Source organism: Canis lupus, chromosome 3 (genome assembly GCF_003254725.2).
Source record: "Canis lupus dingo isolate Sandy chromosome 3, ASM325472v2, whole genome shotgun sequence".
Classification (NCBI taxonomy): Eukaryota; Metazoa; Chordata; class Mammalia; order Carnivora; family Canidae; genus Canis; species Canis lupus.
In genome coordinates this window covers 57,057,155-57,077,431 of record NC_064245.1, presented here as the reverse complement: position 1 = coordinate 57,077,431, position 20,277 = coordinate 57,057,155, and the positions used below count along the sequence as shown (strand labels likewise).

General features: G+C 56.6%; 1 protein-coding gene across 1 annotated transcript in view; it reads left to right on the top strand.

The window, feature by feature from the left end:
* The window catches only part of ARNT2 (aryl hydrocarbon receptor nuclear translocator 2), a 148,377-nt gene extending 130,624 nt beyond the window's left edge, over nt 1–17,753 (top strand). The window contains 6 exon segments of the mRNA XM_025438116.3: nt 2,829–2,928; nt 5,422–5,560; nt 6,197–6,362; nt 15,990–16,016; nt 16,019–16,125; nt 17,511–17,753. Of these exon segments, the coding sequence (XP_025293901.2) occupies nt 2,829–2,928; nt 5,422–5,560; nt 6,197–6,362; nt 15,990–16,016; nt 16,019–16,125; nt 17,511–17,609 (638 nt within the window). The 3' untranslated portion in view covers nt 17,610–17,753.
* Nucleotides 17,754–20,277: the final 2,524 nt, after the last annotated feature.

Here is a 20,277-nt window from a genome sequence, read left to right as displayed (position 1 = left end):
TAGGTCGAGGTGCCACGTAAAACCTGTGCGTGTAGCTGCCCCTTCCAGTCAGGTTACCGCTAAGATTAGCCAAAGATGCAACCTGCAAATGTCAGTAATGTTCCAAAATTCAGCAGAAGGATTCCATTTTCTTGTGATCAAGGAATTTGTGCAAGATACAGTGTGCTTGGGATCCACTGAAGGGAGAAGCCAGCTCTCCTGCCTGAAGGAAGCATGGAGACACTGGTCAGAAGGAAGCCATGGAGGCAGCCTGTAGGCCTGAGGAGCTGACAATGGAGGGAAGAGCAAATCCTGGTCCTCCTGACATCGGCATGTGTGGGGCAGACATAGCCGTCATTGTCATTGTCACTCCCTCTGGGCTGTGGACCAAATGCTAAGGAAGGGAGGAAAGCTCTGGCACTGCCTCCCATGAGGGCCACATGTGCCGACCAGTGTGGTGCAGTGACCTGTTGACAGCACAGGGAAGCTCCCTGCTCTTGGTTCCCACCAGTCCCTTGGACACGCCACCTGCCTTCATCTGTGGCTCTTGACTTTGATGGAGAAGTGAGGAAACAGTAGCGCGTCTAAAAGGCTTCCCTCAGAGAAGCCTGAGGTTTTGGACCAGAGTCGTGGTGTTTAGAGGAAATCCATTTAAGTTGTAATGTTGCAGAGACTTAAACACCTTCCCAAACAGATGACAAAATGGAGGGAATTAACAGATAAGGAAAAGGAAGGCAGACAGGAGAGCCAACATGAGCCCACCTGCCAGGCTGCACTTGCACACGGGAAGCCAGGGGAGATGTTCTCAGAGATGCACTACTCAGACCTCCCAAGAGCTCAGCTTGCCAAAGACTGAGTTCGTGTGCCGCAAGTACAGATCATGGGGACGGAAGTGGCAGGTTGAGAAACCAGCAATGTGAAGGATGACACGAGCAACACTGGGGATCAGTGCAAAAATGGCTGGGAGATACGAAAGATACATAAAAACCAGAACCAGATCAATTCGGCAAAAATTTGGGCACATTTGGGGTTAGGAGTCATACACAGAAATTTCTCATCGGTGCGTGCTGTTTTTTTCTCTGACATTTCTAGAGAAGCACAGCTTCCAGGGTGTTTAAAAATAACCACTCTTGAAAGGAGGGAAAAGAAAAGAAGGAAGGAAGTCTCGCTTCCAAGAAAAGACGAGGACATTTTTAGCAAATTGCAAAGTACTCAGAAGAAAAAGTGAAATAATAGGAAAGTATGAATGTCATGAGCGGTAGAATTGGTGGGTGTTCAAGGACTCCTGACTGGTAGCTCCTGAATCACATGCTGCCAAAATTTGCTATGCTCCAGACAACGCGACGAGAAACCACTGAGCCAGGAGGAGGGGCGGTGTGGTGCCTACAGATCCCAGAAGGAGCATACAGATTGTCCGAGCTCTGTGGGCGAAGGGGGTGGTTATGTAGATACGAGCTGTAACCCAACGTGAAGGCATATGTGTCATGAGCTTTGGGACATGGGAAAGCCAGAACAGTTAGATACATAGGAACATCCTGATAAAGCCACACTGCAGCAGGAGATCCCAATATGCATTTCTTCATCTCCCAACAAAGCAGGTAGACCAAAGTCATGAAATAAAATGAAAAAAGATATAGAAGATTGAATAATAAAATCCAGAATCTTTATATGTATATGTGTATGTGTGCGTGTGTGTAGTTTTGTGTCCTACAAATGTCTTAGAGCAGTTAGAAAAAATGTGCTTCTCATGTACCCAAACCACCAAAAAAAAAAAAAAAAAAAATACATGAGGAAAAAATAGCCTACATGAAGTGAAATCACAAGAAGTCCCTAGTGCACCTTTGTCCTGAAACCTGGAGCTGCTTCTTTATCCACAAAACTCAGGCCTGTGGACTACGTTAGAAATGCACACCCAAGAGTCCACGTGGCTTCCATCCTGTAGGATTTTCTGCTGGGTGCCCCATCATGCAGCAAAAGAAACGGACCAGGAAAACCACTCAGTGCTTTAGTTTATCGAAGCATCACAGAGGTGGTTTGCACCTGTGGGAGATTAGTACTTGGTGACTGAAGCCTGCACCCTCAACCCCAAGCCTCCAAGCCTGAGCGTCCATCATTGCTCATGTCCACCCAGTGGGGGATCCCCCACTTTGCCTGTCTGCTCACCAAGCCAGAGATGGGTACAGGCGAGGCACCTGTCTAGGCACAAAATAATTGCCATGTAACTAACTGATGTCCTCTATTCCAGTATCTTGTGGGTGGGGTGTCAGGGGTTGTGGGAACAATGGGTGTAGGAATTTTGAGATTGTAGGGAAGTGAAAGGCTCTCTCTAGAACAAACATGTCCAAGGCCACCTCCCCCCCGCCAAGGTAGAGCCGAGGGCTTCACCAGAGAGCACCAGAGCTGGTCCTCCAAACCACTGCTCCCTGCTTCCTCCTGGGGGTTGGAAGAAGTCAGTAAAATAGTGTCTGAGGAAGAACTTCCATTGGTTGTCTCCATCCTCCCAGCTCTTGGGAAGGGCTTGCTTTCTGGTGCGTGTAGCCTGGCCTAGATGCCGGAGGATAGCCAGGTACCCTCCTGTGTGGAGAAGACCCTGGGAGGCAGGCAAGGGTGAAACAGGTACAGGAGGATGGGTGGCCGGGATGTGTCGTCCTGCTCAGGGACACCCGGCCCCACACTGGGGATCAGTGCAAAAATGGCTGGGAGATACGAAAGATACATAAAAACCAGAACCAGATCAATTCGGCAAAAATTCGGGCACATTTGGGGTTAGGAGTCATACACAGAAAGCCCGCCCCGAGGTCTGGAGGGCAGGAAGCCCTTGAATGTAACCCTTGCTGTGCTCTTTCTAGCGGAGAAGAAGATGATGAGCTCAGCGTCTGCAGCAGGGACGCAGCAGATCTACTCCCAGGGAAGCCCATTCCCCCCGGGACATTCCGGGAAGGCCTTCAGGTACCAGCCAGGGGGTGAAGGGGTGGAAGGATGCCCTGTACCAGTGAGGCCCTGGGTCTCTGAGCTCGGCTCCATGTGTGGCAAAATCTGCAAACCCCAGTTAGTGGCTACTGCCCTGTGGCGCTGGGCCAGGCTGGGACTCTGGTGACTGAATCTGCCCTCTGAACCCTCTGTGCATTGCTATTAGATGTGTTGCTATTGCCTGCTGGGGAAGGAGGAGCAGGGCCTAGGAGGAACAGCTGGGGGAGAGACTGGCAACCCTCAGGAGGGTGCGTGGGTCCTCACATCACCCACCAAAAATGCCCAAACTCACTAGAACTGCCCTAGACCCATACCCAGTGGGCAGCGCTCCTCATATGGCCCAGCCGCTGGCTCAGTTGGCCAGAGCCTGAGTGGAGCATCTAGGTACAGACAGGGACCAGGGCTGGGCAGCTGAGACTGACCACCCAAAAGAGAAGATCCCTGCCAGGATATTGGACTCATGCACACTGGTCCACGGACAGACCTCCTGGAGACACAGCAGGTAGCTTGGCCGCTGTGCATTGGATATGCAGGCTGAAACCTTGGAGGGGCCAGTCCTGCAGCCGGGTCTCAGTGGATGTAGCCCACTCCCAGGCTCTGGGGAACTCGCGCCACAGGCAGCATTCTCTGGTCAGGGGCCAGCTGGACGAGATGGCAGCCCCAGAGCTCTGCTGCTGATCCCCGTCACTGCCAGTCACCCTGCCCTGCTGTGCAGTGGTCAAGGCCTCCAGACTTCTCTCCTGCCCCAGGATCCTCCACTGTAACACTCTCAGCACACACAGACCCCTTGCACCTCCGTGCCAGCCCCCATCTGGGCACATGCTTATCAGGTCCTTGGGACACTTGCTGCCAGGCCTGCGGTCTGGATGAAGGGCTGCAGGGAGGGGCTTGTGGAGGTAGGGTTTGGGAGAAAGTTTGGGGGGCAGCATGGAAGGTGAGGGTACTGGTGGGTCATAGGACAAATGGTCAGGCTCAAGATGCTGAGCCGGGGTGAGGCTATTGTCATAGAAGCAGGTCGGAGGGCAGTTACAGAGAAGGAGAGGCAGGCCTGTGGGGGGCTGGCTGTGTGGGGAGGGGAAGGGGAGGACACCGGCCCCTTTGCAGAGCCTGGCATCCGGAGGGTGCTCACTCACTGCTCCTCTATGGAATGGGGGGATGCCTGTGGGGCCCTAAGCTGGTGGAATGGGCCGGATTTCCTGTAAATCTGGAGGGGCTGGTGCTGCTGTGAGTGGGCAGGGTGTGGGGTGCATGGCAGTCAGAGGTCGGCCTGAGCTCCAGCGGAGTGGCATTGCTGCCTGTCCCCCAGTGTGTGTCCTCACCCTGCATCCTGCCGTGGTCCTGGAGGCCTTGGCCCTGCCTGTGGGCACCAAGGCGATAGCTCAGAGGGCCCTGGGGAGTGCTGGGCTCAGGGGTGCTAGGCAGAGGTGAGGAGAAGCCCCCATAGGGAACAGTGATCAGTAAAGGCCTTATGAGGCCATGGAGAATGGGAAAGAAAGGTTGCCATTCAGGGAGGAAGTGGTGCAGGAAGCTGGGAACAATGTCCCCTTTCAGAATGGCTGGTTCAAGAATGTACTGACACCCCTGGAGCCTCCCTATTTTATGAGGAACCAGGAAGCATAGAAAAAATATTATAATACTAGTAGGAGAACTGTACTCACTCTTCTGTACTGGTCTATAAAGTGCCTTTCTTCAGAATCCACTCCACACCGACATCCCCTCAGCCCTGTTCCCCCCCGCCCCCAGCTCCCTCCCGGGCACACAGCACTCTCCTGCACATGGAGCCGCTCCCACGGAGCAGGACCAAGGGCCTGAGACCAAACAGAAGTCTCTCCCCCACTTCCCACCTTTAGGGAGTGAATGGTGTAAAGAGCATGGCTGGAAACAGCTCAGGGAAGCAATGCCTGCAGGGTGCCTGGGAGCACGGAGAGCAGGGGGAGATGGAGCCTGCAGGGGGCATGCAGAGGGGCACCAGGGGCGCACCCAGCAGGTGCCTCATAAAACGGTGAGGGGATGAAATCAAAGACAACACGAGGGCAGGGGGAGAGGTAGCCCAAAGCAGGCTCTGGGCGGCTGGGCCAGGCCCCGGCCACAGGCTCCCCTGACAGGCTCTCCTGTTCAAAACCAACAAGCTGACAGCCTGCAGCCTCCGTCCTGAATCTGAAGCCCTAGAGGCTCCCCAGAGGGACAGATTAACCTGAGTACGAAGGAGTGGGTCAGCACCGAGGCAGATTTTATGCTGGGAGCTGGAGACCCGTGGGTGGGGTGTGGGTGACTTGGAGGTGGGGACACGGTAGGGGCGACACAGAGGGTGCCCCGAGGGAGAGAAGGCTTACCACGCATGTCCAGTGACATCCTGCACTGGGGGACAGACAGATGGACAGAGGCAGACCCGGGAGGGAACAGCAAGGTGGCCCAGGGGCCCGTGAGGTAGGAGAGGCATCTCCTCAACAAATGCTATCTCATTTCTTCCAGCTCTTCAGTGGTCCACGTGCCTGGTGTGAATGATATCCAGTCCTCCTCGTCCACGGGCCAGAACATGTCCCAGATCTCCCGGCAGCTCAACCAGAGTCAAGTGGCATGGACGGGGAGCCGGCCACCCTTTCCTGGACAGGTATGGGCATCCATGAGGGCCTTGCCCCCAGGTGCCAACCAGGTAGGAGCACCCGGCACCTGCTTTCTGGAGGCTCCTGGCTCACAGAGAGGTTAGCACTCTGAGCACTAGCCACCTGGAGGGTGCGTTGGGAGCTGTCCCCAACGGTAGAGCCACGTTCAGCAGCCTGGCCCTGCACAGTTGCAGCCAAGCAGCTGGGGGAGGGGACAGAGCCATGGACACTCCATGAGGGCAAGCCTCCCACCACTCTGGACCTCTGTCTGCCCCAGCCAGGGCAGCATGACAGCACCCAGCCCCCATGCACATGCACTGGTGGTCACTGTGAGGTGGGCATCCATTGGCCTAGGGGTCTTTCAGGTATTTGTATAAGCAGAAACCTGAAGACCCAGATCATAGTAGGCCTGGGGGTAACTTCACCCAGACTTGCCCCAGAGATGCAGGGCCTGCATCCCACAGGTCCTAGGCCCACACATGCTGGCCTGATGCCAGGCTTGTGCCTGGCTGGCCAGGAGGGCCATGAGGAGTCACCGTCAGCCACTGGAGTGGCTGCCACCAGCCTGGGGTCTGGGGCCTGGGGCCTGGAGACAGAGGCCTGTTGGTGATACTGCCCTTCTCTTTGCTTTGTCCTGATTATAGCAAATCCCCTCCCAGTCCGGCAAGACGCAGTCCTCTCCCTTTGGGATTGGAACGAGCCACAGCTACCCAGCAGATCCCTCTTCCTACAGCCCTCTCTCCAGCCCAGCTACCTCCTCACCCAGCGGGAATGCCTACTCCAGTCTTGCCAACAGGACTCCAGGGTTCGGTAGGTGGGGAACAAGGGAAAGAATTCCTGGGAAAGCCAGCAGCTATGCTTTCTGAGTGTCCTGAGGTCAGGGGCCTGAGCCCCCAGCTTCCAGAACCCTGGCACTGAGTCTAGAGGTTTCCAGGTGCCTCCAGCTCTGAGAGCTGATGGTGTTCCACACACACTGGCTGCTTGGGTCTTGGCTTTGTAGAATGACTTTGTCGTTTCCCAGGCCCTGGGACTATATTCCTGTGTGCTCATGTCATCTGAATGCTGTTTTAGCCTTTTATGGCCCTTGGCAAGAACTGTCAGCTATCCAGAACGTTATAATGTTTCAAAAAACTGGAGACCAGCTGTAGGGATGCCCAGTTGTAGAAATACATTGTGGAACTAAGAGACACTATAAGGTTCTCTGTCTTCATATTCCGAGAGGGACCCATCCCACGTCAGGACATCTCCCCTAGCTTTTTAACAAAGCGTCAGGCCAGAAAGCAATAAGTGGCCATGACTTCTGGTACTTGTCCCTGGGACCTGTGCATCTACTCCTTCTGTGTGCATTTAATGGGCCTAGGGTTCCACCTCACCTCAGGAAGGGCTGGTGAGGAGACCCTGGCCCTTGGAGCATCCTGAACGGGTGCCTGTCACTGGTGACTCCCTCTCCCGTGGCTCATGGGGCGTCTCTCTGCAGAACGGACACCCTCAGGCCAGCCCACACCCCTGCATTTCCATCTGGCAAGTCAGCAACTTCCCTTTATGCTGCCAGCTCCAGGGAAAATGCTGTGCAGTGTCCCGCACCCTGTCCCACCTCACCACCCCCAGCAGCCTGGGCGCTCCCACTCCGGAAACCAAGGCCCAGAAACACAGCATTTCCTGACCTCTTACCGGTCACTCCCTCATGGATTCATCATTAATCCCGTTAACGTGTAGCAGGTCCTCGGGGTCGGCCTTGAACTATCTCTGCTATATTGTCCCAGGAGCAGGAGCTCAGCCACATATTGCCATGTTTCAGGAAGGACAGGCCCCAGCCATTTGCTCTCCAATCTGCCATGCACCCAACTCAGAAAACACCAGAGGCTGGAGGCCACTGGCTCCCAGGGGAGCCCATACCTCCCTGCAGTCTCTGCCTCCAGCCTCCTCAGCTGATGGGAAGAGGTCCCCTTGCCTCTCCCATCCTTCTGGGCACACAGAGGGGCAGAGGTCTGGTCCCGGCCCCAAGGAGACACATGGGCACCGGGAAAGGGCAGGGCAGCTGTGTGCAAGCAGCAGCCCAGGTGTGTCCGAGGCCCTGGGGCAATCTGGGCCCTTCAGCTCCATGCGTCTGTCTGGTGTCCACCTGGCAAATGTGCACCCTTAGATGTAAGTGGGGATGGGACACAGGTAGGCCCCTGAAGAGTAGAGTTGCACATGGCTCCCAGCTCAGCAGCTACGTCCCCACTGCCTCCGAGCTGCCTGCACTCCCTCATCCTCAATATAGTTACGGCCACACTGACGCTTACCGGATGCTCACTCTCTGCTCGGCTCCGGGCACATTTGAGTTCCTATAATGCTCCTGGCGGCCCTGGGAGGGAGATGCCTGATTTCTCCCATTTCATAGGTGTAAATAAACTGAGGACAGTGAGGTCAGCTCAAGGTCACACTGCACTCCCCTCCAGACTCTTCTTGGCATTGTCTTCTGATCCATCATTCAGGGCACCTTAGAATAAGGTGGGGAACAGGTGTCCCGGTGGAGGGGTCTTGATTTCTGCTAATGAGAGGGGCCAGTCCCTGATCCGTGAGGGACAGGGAGCAGAGAGGTTTCATGCAGCCTCACCACCAATCCCTCCTTTGTCGACCCTGATGCAGCAGCGGCCATGAAAGAGGAAGCCAGGCCCTGGTGGAGGGGACAGGGAGCTGAGGAAGAGTTTGGCCTGGGGGATGTCATGAAGGGCGTGGGCACCAGAACCATGCAGACCAGGGACTCCCCGAGGACAGCTGTGGATCAGTGTGGAGGCGGAGAATAGCGGTGCAGAGGATGGAAAATAAGCAGTGTTTGCTCTAGCAAACAAGCAGCCTCTGCTCTAAGGGGCTTCAGGGACACAGGGTCTATGGAGGCAGCATGGGGGCCGGGCGTTGGTCAGGCTCAGCAAGAAGCAAGTGTGCAAGTGGCTCGTGAGCAAGGACGGTGGGAGGAGTGCACAGAGAAGTTGCAGAGCAGCCCCTGTTAATGGTCAGACTGGCTAGTCATTAAATAAGCACAAGCCTGTGAACCAGTGGCAGCGTTACCACCTGCCATGGACTCTCACCCCACCCTGTTTGGGACTGGAGTGCCCTCTGTGAGGGCTGAGGCAAGGCGGCCATGCCTGGGGGCCACTGGTGGGGCCTGCAGGGTTCATGGGCCCGGTGGCACCCCTGCCTGCAGGACCAGGCTCAGCTAGGCATCCTGGGCCCGATTCTGAGGTCCCAACTGCCTTGTTTGGACCACAGGGGTCTGGAAGGCTGGCGAGCTAAATGTTACCAAGTGGTGTCCCGAGTGGCCAACATCGAGGGAAACAAGCAGACGTGCCACTTCTGACCTGTGCCTCAGCCTTAGTGGGACTTGTAGGGTGGCCCAGGCACTGGACTCCCAGCCTGAATAGGAAAGCAGCCCTCCTGGGTTCCAGCCCCTTCTGTGAGCCACAAGCTTGTCTTCTCCCCTGGCTTCTAGGACTCGAGCCAAAGCACTCCTGCTGTTTCAGGCCTAGGGACACATCCTGAGCTGTGTTTCCGATGCATTTGCATTTCTAATCCTAGTTCTGGTCTCAGACCTGCTTTGGGTTGTACCTCATTTAGGTGGAGTGTCCAGAAGTAGAGCTGGAGCCACTTACTAATGGGCTGACAAGTCAGAGCATTTGCTTCCCTAACAGGCTAAGTGGGGCAGTATGGCATTTGGGGTCCAGGCAGCCCACAGCTGGCACAACAATAATTGGAGCTTCCAGTTAATATAAAGATTTTAAATAGGGCAGCCCGGGTGGCTCAGCAGTTTAGCACTGCCTTCAGCCCAGGGTGTGATCCTGGAGACCCAGAATCAAGTCCCATGTCAGGCTCCCTGCATGGAGCCTGCTCCTCCCTCTGCCTGGGTCACTGCCTCTCTGTGTCTCTCACGAATAAACAAAATCTTAAAAAAAAAAAAAAAAGATTTTAAATAAAGGGTGGTTGAGGGAGGGGTGCCTGAGGGGCTCCGTCGGTGAAGCAGCTGCCTTCAGCTCAGGTCAGGATGTCAGGGTCCTGGGATCGAGTCCCACATCGGGCTCCCTACTCAGCCTGCTTCTCCCTCTGCTGCTCCCCCTGCTTGTGCTCTCACTCACTATCTCTCAAATAAATAAAATCTTAAAATAAAATTAAACAAAAGGTAATTGAAGGAGCGCCCTGAGGAAGACAGGCCCCATTAAGGAATATGAGCCCCACTTCATGCTCAGAGACCCAGGGGAGACCCCCCCCCAACACCATGAAACCTGAAGGTCAGATGTCACAGAAGGTGTGTCTGCCAGGGACACTCGGCCTTGTGGAAGTGAGCACACCTGCCAAAGGCTGTGGGCTGTGGCCAATCTGGGTTAGCAGCCTGCCTGCTGACACAGAAGCTCCCCAGTGGGTACAGGTGGACCAGAGCTGGCCCACAGGAGCCCCATCAGGGGGAAGTGCCATCTGGGGGAAAGTGCCATCCGCTGGGGCTGGTTTGCAGCCTTGGAAGGATGGAGAAGCTTCCCAAAGAGGGAGTGCCACCAGCGTCCTGCACACTGCTGGTCACTGTGCTGTAGACAGAAAAACACCCGAGCCAGAAGAGAAGCCCCTTCCTCAGCTAAGCCTTGCGTGTCCCTCCGGTACCTTCTGTGTGCAAAGCCCAACCTTGCCCCAGCAGGAAAAGGAGACATGTCTACTGCGTCCAGTACCTATACCACGAGGGAGGGCACAGAAGGATAGATGTGGAGCTGAGAGGCGATAAACTGCTAGTGCGCTGTGAGTCCTGACACCTGGGTCCCTGATTTGATGGGTCTTCATCTGCACCACCACCGAGCATCTGCTCACCAATGCTACCGTGTGGTCTTGGAGACGTGTAAGGCGCCAAGCACACAGGGTGCTCGGTGCATGTGGCCCAGAGGTGCTGTGGCAGGCCGGGCGTTCATCCCCAGACTTGCTCTGGGTTTAAATGATGTTACTCCAGATGCAGTGCACAGTGCATGGCTTCGAGTACTCCGTATGCTCTCCAGTTTAGGACGGGGCAGCTAACACACCCATGGGGGCCTGGCCCGAGTCAGTACAGATCAACCCAGGTCACAGCAAGTAATGCAGTAATGCTCTGAACATGAGCGTCTTTCATGGAGCTCAAGAAATGCACCTGTCACGTAACTGCCCTTCCTGGAAGGAGCCTCATTCCTCTGGCCTGGCCCACTCCACCTACAAGTTTCCTTTGGAGAGGAAGATTGAAAGAACTTGTCGTTCCACGAAAGTCTGAGGACTTTGGCAGTGAGAAATGGGATGAGAAATTCCGCAGGGACCGGGCAGGGCAGGCACATGGTAGAGGGGTTGGGGCGTCTGGGACCTGGAATGTTTGCAGACACCACGCCCCCCAGACCCCCTCTTCCTGCCCCTGAATCTCAGCCTGGTACCTTCTTACCAGCACATTGTAGGGAATTACAGACCTCCCCTCGGGGGCAGTGATGAAAAGTGAGGTCTTAGCCTGAAACCATGGGACACGTGTGGCCACGGGTGTGAACTACGGGAGGCCCTGCCCAGAGGCCTTTATAGAACAAGCTGCCCCTTCAGTGCTGTTTGCCGACTTGGGCCTTTAGGGTTTCTGACTTTCTCAACGTCTGTACTGTTGACATTTGGAGCCAGATAATCCTTTGTCTTGGGGTCTGACTTGTTCATGTGGAGTGTTCAGTGGCCTCCACCTACCAGCACCCTCCATCTGTGACAATGAGAAATGTCTCCCGACGTGACCCCTGCCCTGGTGAGAAGCACCAAGCAACTGAACCGCAGAGGACCTCTGAGCAGCGCGTCCAGCAACCCTGGAATCTTCAGATGAATCTTACAAGGAAAAGTGTTAGCAGGGGTGACGTTATAGCATCAAGTGCCACTAAAAAGATTGTTTTAAAAGGAAGACGTCATGCGTTTGCTCCTACAGCCTAGGAATCCACATGCTTCTCAAAATTCTCAAGAGCCTCTTAGTTCGTCTGAAAGGCCACCTATTTGGCCCAGATGGTAGCAACCCATACCTGCTTTCCTTAAACCGTCGGGCTGGCGGGTGACCCACACATTCAGCCCAGACTGTAGCAGCCTAGGCTTTGCTCGGGAAGCCAAGAGAGCAAAAGAAAGACAGAATGGCTGGAGCCCACCCAGTGCATAGTTTACAGCCGAACATGTGGCTTCTAGAACAAGGCAACCAAGGATGGCGGTGACCCCTGAGGCTTTTTCCAGAAAGTGGCTTGTGGCTACGTGTTGGGTGCAGGCCATACACCTCCCCTACCCACCGTTTGTGGTGTAGGTTGTTCGGGCTGAGGTCTGGGTGAAGAGCACATTGCGCTGTGTTGTTGGGAGATGCCGTTGTAGTTGGTGCTCATCATTTCCTGTGGAGGTCACTAGGGCAGCTCATGTCTTCCCACGTGGCCGGCACTTCTGTGCCGCACTCGTAACAATCCTGATGGCCTGGTTACTCATCTGCCTGCCCCAGCGGAGTGTCCGGGCTTGGTCACCACCGTGTCCCCAGCTCTGTGCTCCGTGTCAGGTGCATGGTGGGCATCGAATACCAATGCTCAGTGTTCCAGATGGGCTCCCGTGTCAAAAAGACCTCAGTCTTGGGGCACCTGGGGGCTCAGGCGGTGAAGCATCTGCCTTCAGCTCAGGTCATGATCTCAGAGTTCTGGGATCAAGTCCCACATTGGGCTCCCTGCTCAGGGGGGAGCCTGCGTCTCCCTCTCCCTCTGCTGCTCCCCCTGCTTGTATGCTTGCACTCTCTCAAAATCTTTTTAAAAAGAAGGAGGGAAGAAAGAGGAAGAGAGAGAAAAAGACCTCAGTTCCCACTGTGGCTTTGGCATTTATAAGCACAATGAGTCGGGCAGGTTCCTTGAGCCTCAGGTTCCTTGTCTGAAAATGGTGGGGATGCCCCATCTCTTAGAATCAGAGGGAAGAGTAAATGAAATAATGTATGGCGAGTACCTCACATGAAGCCCAGCACTTGGTCCATATCCAGAAATAACAGAGTCCCTCCTTCCGTAGCTACTTTATGCCATTTCTGAAGCAATCCTATTTGAAGATTTCTTTTTTTTTTAATTTATTTATTTATGATAGTCACAGAGAGAGAGAGAGAGAGGCAGAGACACAGGCAGAGGGAGAAGCAGGCTCCATGCACCGGGAGCCCAACGTGGGATTCGATCCCGGGTCTCCAGGATCGCACCCTGGGCCAAAGGCAGGCGCCAAACCGCTGCGCCACCCAGGGATCCCTGAAGCAATCCTATTTGTTGGTTTTTCTGCGGCAAACATTGGAGAAGAGCCTGTCCCTTCCTAGAAGTTTGAGACCATTGATTCTGAACCATGTGTCTGTGATTAGTAGACTCAAACCGACCTTTCTGCCACCTTCAGCCTCCACCGCCTGCCCCGTCTCTGGCCACCAGTAAGACTGATGCAGGGACGCGGGGTCACTTCCTTATAAGCCCCCGGGAGCTGGGAAGCTTCTGATGGGAAGAGAAGAGTCAGAGGGATGTTAATGTTTCCTCCTTCTTGTCCTCTTTCCCCTCCTTATCCTTTCCATTATTCTGTTCTCCAGCAAATACTAACTCATATTTTCCAGTCCCAAGCCCTGGAGTGGGTTATGGGTGACCTGGGGGTGGGTTGGCTCAGTGGCCCCACCCCAGAGGTGACCCCACCATGGAGGCGATGCGAGGGCATAGCAAGCTCAGAGTAGGTCTGGGAGGCTTGTGTCCGATGGGGCTCCGAGCATGAGCAGAACCCTCTGGTCGCAGAGGGGGTCCTTGGCTGGGGGCAGGAAGGTCACCCAGGAAGGGCAGAGGGGACAGGGGTGGGTGTGAAGCAGAGTCGGGTACACAGGCTCTCGGGGCCATGGTGAGCTAGGCAGGTTTTGGGCAGTGGACGCTGTTTTAGGAAGATCCTGCAAGCAACTGGGGATCCAGGGAGACAGGTGCAGGCCCGGGATGGGGGGAGGAGACGGGAGTGTGGATGTGGTGTTCCAGGCAGTGGACTGATGAGCAGGAGGGAAGGGCCTACAACCATGCTTTCTCCCCTGGGGTGGTCTGAGGAGGTCAGATGCTGGCTTCAGGCACGGGGAGCCTAGGTGCCTCTCGAAGACTTAGACCTGGCCCCAGGCCCAGGTGGGTGGGCCCAGAGCCTAGGGAAGCAGGACTGTACACCCCCAACCAGCAGAGATGCAGGGTGTGGTCTGGGTGCTCCAGGTCGCCCGCCCCTTGGTCAGCTCCACCCGCACCCCCACCCCCTCACCCCCTGTGTTCCGGGCTCAGGCACCATCAGGTCATGAACACATCCTCACAGCAGCCTCCTCACTGGGTTCCTTCTCTCTGTCCACTCGCCCCTGGATGGTGTGTGTGGCCTGTGAGCCCCTGCAGGTCCCTGCCACCCTCACTGTGGGGGACCTGAGCCCTGGCTTGCTCTCTAGCAGGTCACACTCAGACCCTTATCACCTGGAGCCACCTGCTGATCCCCGGAGGGAACACACCCTCTGCACCCCCACATCTTTGCACAGTGTCTGGAGTGCTTTTCAACCCTGCCTCTGAGCCCTGTACCCACTGGGCTGCTGACCATCCCCCTGCTGGTCTCGGCTGAAGGCCTGGAGAGCCTCTTGTACTTGCTGTGATGGGTTGGGTGTCCCGCTAAGAGCTGGCACTCCTGCCCGTTTCCCCAGTGTGCTGTAACTCCCCCAGGAGCAGCTGTTCTGCTCCCTGGCCAATGCGTACCTTCCTGGAGCCAGAGCCTGGGTCAGGGCTGGAGGGCAGGACCCCAGTACATGAATGGGGGTGGCAGAGGGGACTTAGGTAGGGGCCATAGCCAGAAGGAAAAGTTGAGGGCATTGATTCTTGGCCAGCAAGACCCCAGCAAGGAGTCATTGTTGTTGCGAGGTCCTGGGGCCAGCTGGGGGCAGTGGTCGTGCCAGGTCCGTTACAACCATTCCCATGGGCTGCCACACCATCCCCTTCAGCAAAGGTGACCCAGCCGTCCACGAGCCCCTGAGCAGCAGGTGGACTGGCTTGTGCTTGGCCTCCCCAGGCCTCTCAGATGGCCTCCTCGCTGCCTCCTCCCACGCTGCTGTTCATTTGGTTGGTATGGCAGCTGCAGACCAGACCCTTCCTGGGTGTTTGGAGGGCATCCTGGTGGCATGGTGCTCGCAAGGAGCTCTCCCTGGCCTCAGTGTCTTGGGAGCATTAGGGAAAGGAATTTCGGATTTCCAGAGTTGTTTTTCTTAAACAACAGGGTTCCGTGTGCACGATAGAGTTTAATCTCTCTGATGCTGACACAGGGAATTATGTCCTTGCCTGATTTTATAGAACCTTTTACAACTGCTGTCATGCAGAGTTTGGAAAGCACCCATCACGAGGCATTAAGGAGAACATACGTGTTTCATTGAAGCCTTTTGTGTCTCAGGCAGTGTGTCAGATGTGTATGCATGTGAGAGAGACGGAGAGGCTGGGCTTCTCCACAAACACGCGGCGGCCTCGCCTCTGCGAACTGGGTGCCCGTCCTCCAGCAGGAGGGGTGGCCTGTGCTACCTAAGCGAGGCTGTCAGAAAGAGCAAGCTGGGGCCCGTCCTGGAGCCCATTGCCTCCCAAGTGCTGTTGAATGGTTTGGAACAAGAAAACATATCCTTGAGGTTTTTGATGTGCCTCAAGGTAACTCATCCTCTTAGGTTGAATCATTAAAATGTTTTAGACCAATTTCTGTTCACTTTCCTGTTCTTTTCCACTGTGTATTCTCTGTAAAGCATGAGACAGAGGCCAGCTTGCTCCCGTTACATACGAATGTGCTGATTCCCACCCAGGCGAGCCTTCAAGGCTGAGCTGGGCCCAAACACCTTTGCTTTCAAGCCGCCCAGTGCTAAGAACTGCTCAGAGGCCAGCAGGAAGGGCATGGCTCTCGGCCTCTGTGGAAGGACCTCGTGGAATGCCACAGGTGGCTTGGTGGAGCTCAAAACTGGCCGAGGAGGTGATGCTCCTGTGGCGGAGCAGCCTGGGCACGTGGACCCTGGAGGGGCAGAGACTGGCTTTCTCTCCTGGGCCTGCAGGGGTGCCGCCGGGAGGGCTTCCCTCGGCCCACACTCTGGCGCCACACACCTGCCCTCACCAAAGCTCCCTTAGCAGCCCTGGATGGGGCACCAGGGGCTCCTGGGCTCCAGGCCCCGGCCCCCCTGCAGGCACACTCTGGGGAGAGCCGCCCTTCCACCGAGCGCTCCTGCTTTGCTCTCACCTACCCACCTGGCTGGCAATGTGGCGCAAAAGTGAGTTTTTACCTGTTGGTCAGTGTGAGCGTGAAGGGGACAGTGAACACATTCAACCCACTCCTGATGGAGCCCTTCGGGAGCGTGGGGCCCTCTGGGCCGAGGTGGTTCTTAGGTCTCGCAGACCCACGGATGGCTTTTAAAGGCAGTGTCCTGTACATCGGATCTTTCAGCTGAAAGTGGACAAAGTAGCGGGCAGTTCCAGGGCGGCCGTCGGAAGTCTGGTCGCAGTGGCAAAGCCAGCATCACGGTCAGCAGAGCGGTGAGCAGCACCCCCACCAGCAGCCCGGTCAGACCGAAGTGTTCCAGGTAAATCGAGCCAGCACCGCCTTCTCGTAGGTACCGGCGCCTTCTCTCTGCTTCCTTTCCCTCACTCTCTGCTGCTGCCCCAACCATTGCTTAGGGGTCCGGGTTCTGGCCCCAGCCTGGGGAGAGGGGCCAGGAGCCAAGGCCTCGGCTGTCCTCTCTGCTTGAGGACACCTGGGCACCTCGCAGCTGTCCGTGGCTGGAGACCCTCCTGGCCATCCCTCGTGATGGGCAGCCCCGCACACCAGTGCTTGGGCCCTGGGGTTTCCCTGGCCCCTCCTTCTGCCAGAAGTGTCCACTGGAGGAAGCTTTCAAAGGGAGGCATGAGCCCGTTGGCTCCCCCTGAGCCACGTGGCTGACCCACCCCCTGCCCCCCGGCTCCCCTAAGAGCCAAGGCACCCTCTGTCATGCCCAGAGCTCCAGGTCTGCGCTGGATGGGCGGGAGGCACGTGGAGAGAGGGATTTGAGGCCCCCTCTCCCAGCTGATCACCCCCTTCCCAAGGGAGGGCCTGCCCTCTTGGTCCCCAGGGCCTTTCCCACCTGCCAAGCAACATCTTCATAGACAAAGGTCTGGAAGCCCGATGTCCCTCTAGGTCTCCAGAGGGCAGTATTCTGACCTCCTTCCTCCATCCTTATGCCTCTCAGTAGCATATGACACAGAATCCCCCAGCCTGGTTCTTCATGGTCACGAGGCTGAAAAGAACTTGGTCAAATAAGCTTGTGAAACACTGGTTAAGCTAATTACTCTGTTCCTTGGCTGCAGGACTTGTCAGAGCTTTTATTCTAGGAATGAGGACTGAGGGTTTCTAGGAGGTGCAAGAACATGCCATTTCCCAAACTCCCTCGTCCACAGAATTCTTTTCTCTCAGGGTATTTCTCACGGACCAAGAACCTCACAGAACACACTTTGAGACATTTGTCATAGGGGATTGAAATCTTGCTGTTCCCATTTTCTGGATGGGCAGTCTGAGGCCCACAGAACCTGAAGGGTTTGTTAAAAGTGAAGCGTAACTACGCGGGGATTTAGCCCTGCGCTCAGAACACACGCAGCCTTTCTTGTGCTCGGCCCAGCACTGCATTTCTATTGCATTTTGAGCATCTACTCTGTGTCCCTTGCATGGTGCCAGGCTGGATGCATCCCACCGGCGGGGCCCTTGTCCACCCTGTGTCCTGGCTCTGCTTTACATAGACACAGGTCATGTCCCGAGTTGTGTTTACCTGCTGGGGTGAAGCTTTCCAGGAGAGGCCCTCAGAGACCAGGAGCCTGTGCCCGGGCTGGCCCCAGGGCGATGGGCATGAGGGTGAGTGGCAGGCGGGGCTCCTGGGGCGTGCGGGGGCCCAGGAGGGTGAGCTGACTCCCCTGTGGCTTTCTTTTCTGCTTCCTGCAGGACATGCTGCCCATGCCCGGAGACCCGACCCAAGGGACCGGCAACTATAACATCGAGGACTTCGCGGACCTCGGCATGTTCCCGCCGTTCTCTGAGTAGCGGCAGGCAGAGTGCAGCCGGCGCTGGGCAGGGCTGTGACGCGTGCTGTGACGGCGCCACCCGCCCCGCTGGCAGAAGGCACCGCACCCCCGCGCTGCCCCCGGCGCAGCATCGTGCAGCCCACAACCAGGGCTGCTCGGCCACCAACGAGGAGCCCTGGTAGACATTGGGGGGGCCGTTGTATTTATTGTACTTTTTTCTGTGTACGCAGGGAGGTGAGCCCGTGGGGCCCATGAGGTCTGGTTGTGAATAATCTCCTAGTAGACGACGTTCACCTATAAAAAGTCCAGTTACGGTCCCGAGTGCCCAGACCTGCCTGGGACACGGGAATCGGGTTTCTTCTTGCCTTTGACGCTGCGGACGGGTAGGGCTCGGGTGCTGGGAAGGGGGGCGAACAGGACGTGCTCCTCCCAGCAGAGGAGCACGGGGACCCAGAGGTGGACCTCGGCTCTCCTGGCCCCAGCTCAGCCACATCTGTGTGTCTGTACGTCGTGCTGTGGGACATGTGTACTCTGTGCAGTGTGACGTGAATCCCTGTCCTGACGGGTGTGCTGTGCCCCGTGTGTGTCCTGTGGCCAGAGTGAGTGTCCAGAATGCAGGGTGCGTGGTGGGTGAGAGCCCACACGTGCAGCCCCCGCCCCCCGCCCCCAGCTCAGCAACACCCCCACTGGTGGGAGCCTGGCCCAGGGTCCGAGCGCCGGGCTGGCGCTTCACAGAGTCTCCAGAAGTCGTGGCTGGGAGCCTGCTTGCTTTGAGGGGTCAGCTCTTCAGTCCAGGCGCCTGTCTGAGACAAAGGGGCCCGCTCCTCTTCCAGGAGGCCCCCAAGGGGGCGCTCGCCCCTCCTGGTTATGTGTAGGTGTCTCCCACCTTGCTCCCAAGTCAGCACCTGCCGAAGGCACGCCTTGAGGTCACAGAGCCCAGGCCCGTCTGTAGAGGAGAGAACGGGAAGGCAGGACTGTGTCATGCGGGCCTGCCCCCCAAAGAGCCAGCCTTGGCAGCCACATGACACCCAGTGACTCTGGAGACGGTTCAGGTGCAGACCCACGCGTGGAGATGGGAAGGCAGAAACACCTTCCGCCAGGCCGCCCGCGCCTTCTTTCTGCAGCCAGCTGGGGAACAGTGGCATCTAGCAGGGGACCGTGCAGGTCCGTGAGGCTTCCCGTTCTGATTCTGGCATGCATTCACCATGGCCTTGAATTCCTCAGGTGGTCTCAGGACAGGAGGAAGAGCCAGCTTCTAGAAGCTCCTATCTGGCTAACTCAGCCCCTGGTCCCTAGTTTCTTGTTTCCCTGTATCCACTGACCACTCCCTCCCCATGCCCTATACACTGAGGCAGGCGGTCTGTGTGGCCTCCCCATCCGTGGGCCCCGTGACTCCCATGTGGCAAGGAAGCTATGCACGCTGCCAGACAAGTGGAGGGGCCCTCCCCAGGAAAGCCTTGCACCCCTCCCGGGGTCCCTCAGGCAGACCTCCTTGGGCAGCCAGCTCAGAAACAACCCATGTCCCCACCCCTGGGACTTCAGAGGGCTGGGCAGAGAGGGCTCCCAGCTGCCTGGGTGCAGAGTGAGCTAGGCATGCAGGAAGGAGCCAGGGGTGTTTGCATGGACCTCTGCAAGCTCTGCAGCAAACACCGCCCCATCTGCTGTCCAGAGGGGACCCAGATGCCCGGCTGGGCTCGTAGAGCTCCACCTGCAAAAGCCCAGAGGTATTTGGTAGGATCCCTGTGGCCAGTAGCTGGCATGATGTGATGCCAGTCCTAGACTCTAAGTTCACACTGACGTCACAGTTTCTAGAGCGGCTTCTAATCCTTTGTGTATAGCGGTGATTGAGTGCAGGGTTCGGGTGCACTGAGGTCGTCTTACCCTTGGGAGCCTCTTCGCTGCAGGGACCTGGCGAACTCCATGCGCCCAGACAGTGCCTGAGCCAGCGCCCCCTCCCCCTTCTGCAGCCTGAGCCTACCCCAAGCAGGAGCACCATTATTTCCAGGAAAGGCACACAAATAAGGTTTCGGATCAAAGAATAATTTCTCTGAAAAATGAGAACAGACTTTTTTGTGACCTTTCCACCTGTGAGTATGGAGGTTTTGGGGATTTCATGTGTGTTTTTTCCTTCTGTTTCCTGGAGGGCAGTGGGGGATTTCCTTAGATGTGCCTGCCCATCGGGTTGACCCTGGGACACAAGGCTGTGCCAGGACACGGGGGATGTGGAAGAGGTAGAGGAGCCTCGCCCCGGCAGCCTTCCAGCCACGTCTGTGTGTCACGCAGGGGCAGGGGTGCAGACATCTCCAGGCTGGGTCCTGGAAGCTGAGGGCCATAGGGCAAGACGGGGAACGGGCAATATCGTGACGCAGGTAGACCGGTCAGCATGAGCTCTCTCCTCCATTCCCATCCCGCTTCCTGATTATGGTTCTTGGAAGCTGTCATATGGCCAGTAAGAAAACAGACAGGGCTGGAAGGGTGTCTTACCCAAGAGATGACGCTCTGCCAAGGATGCTTGAGAAAGACCCGAATAAGAATGAGAGCCGCAGAGGGGTTTTCCCAGTTTGGAGTAGGGCATCCCGTGCCAGGCCGGCTCAGCCTGCTGTCGACATGTCCTCAGACTCCGGCCCACATTCCTCTCCTGCTGGAGATGCTGGGGTTCAACCAGGACTCACCCCCTCACTCACAGC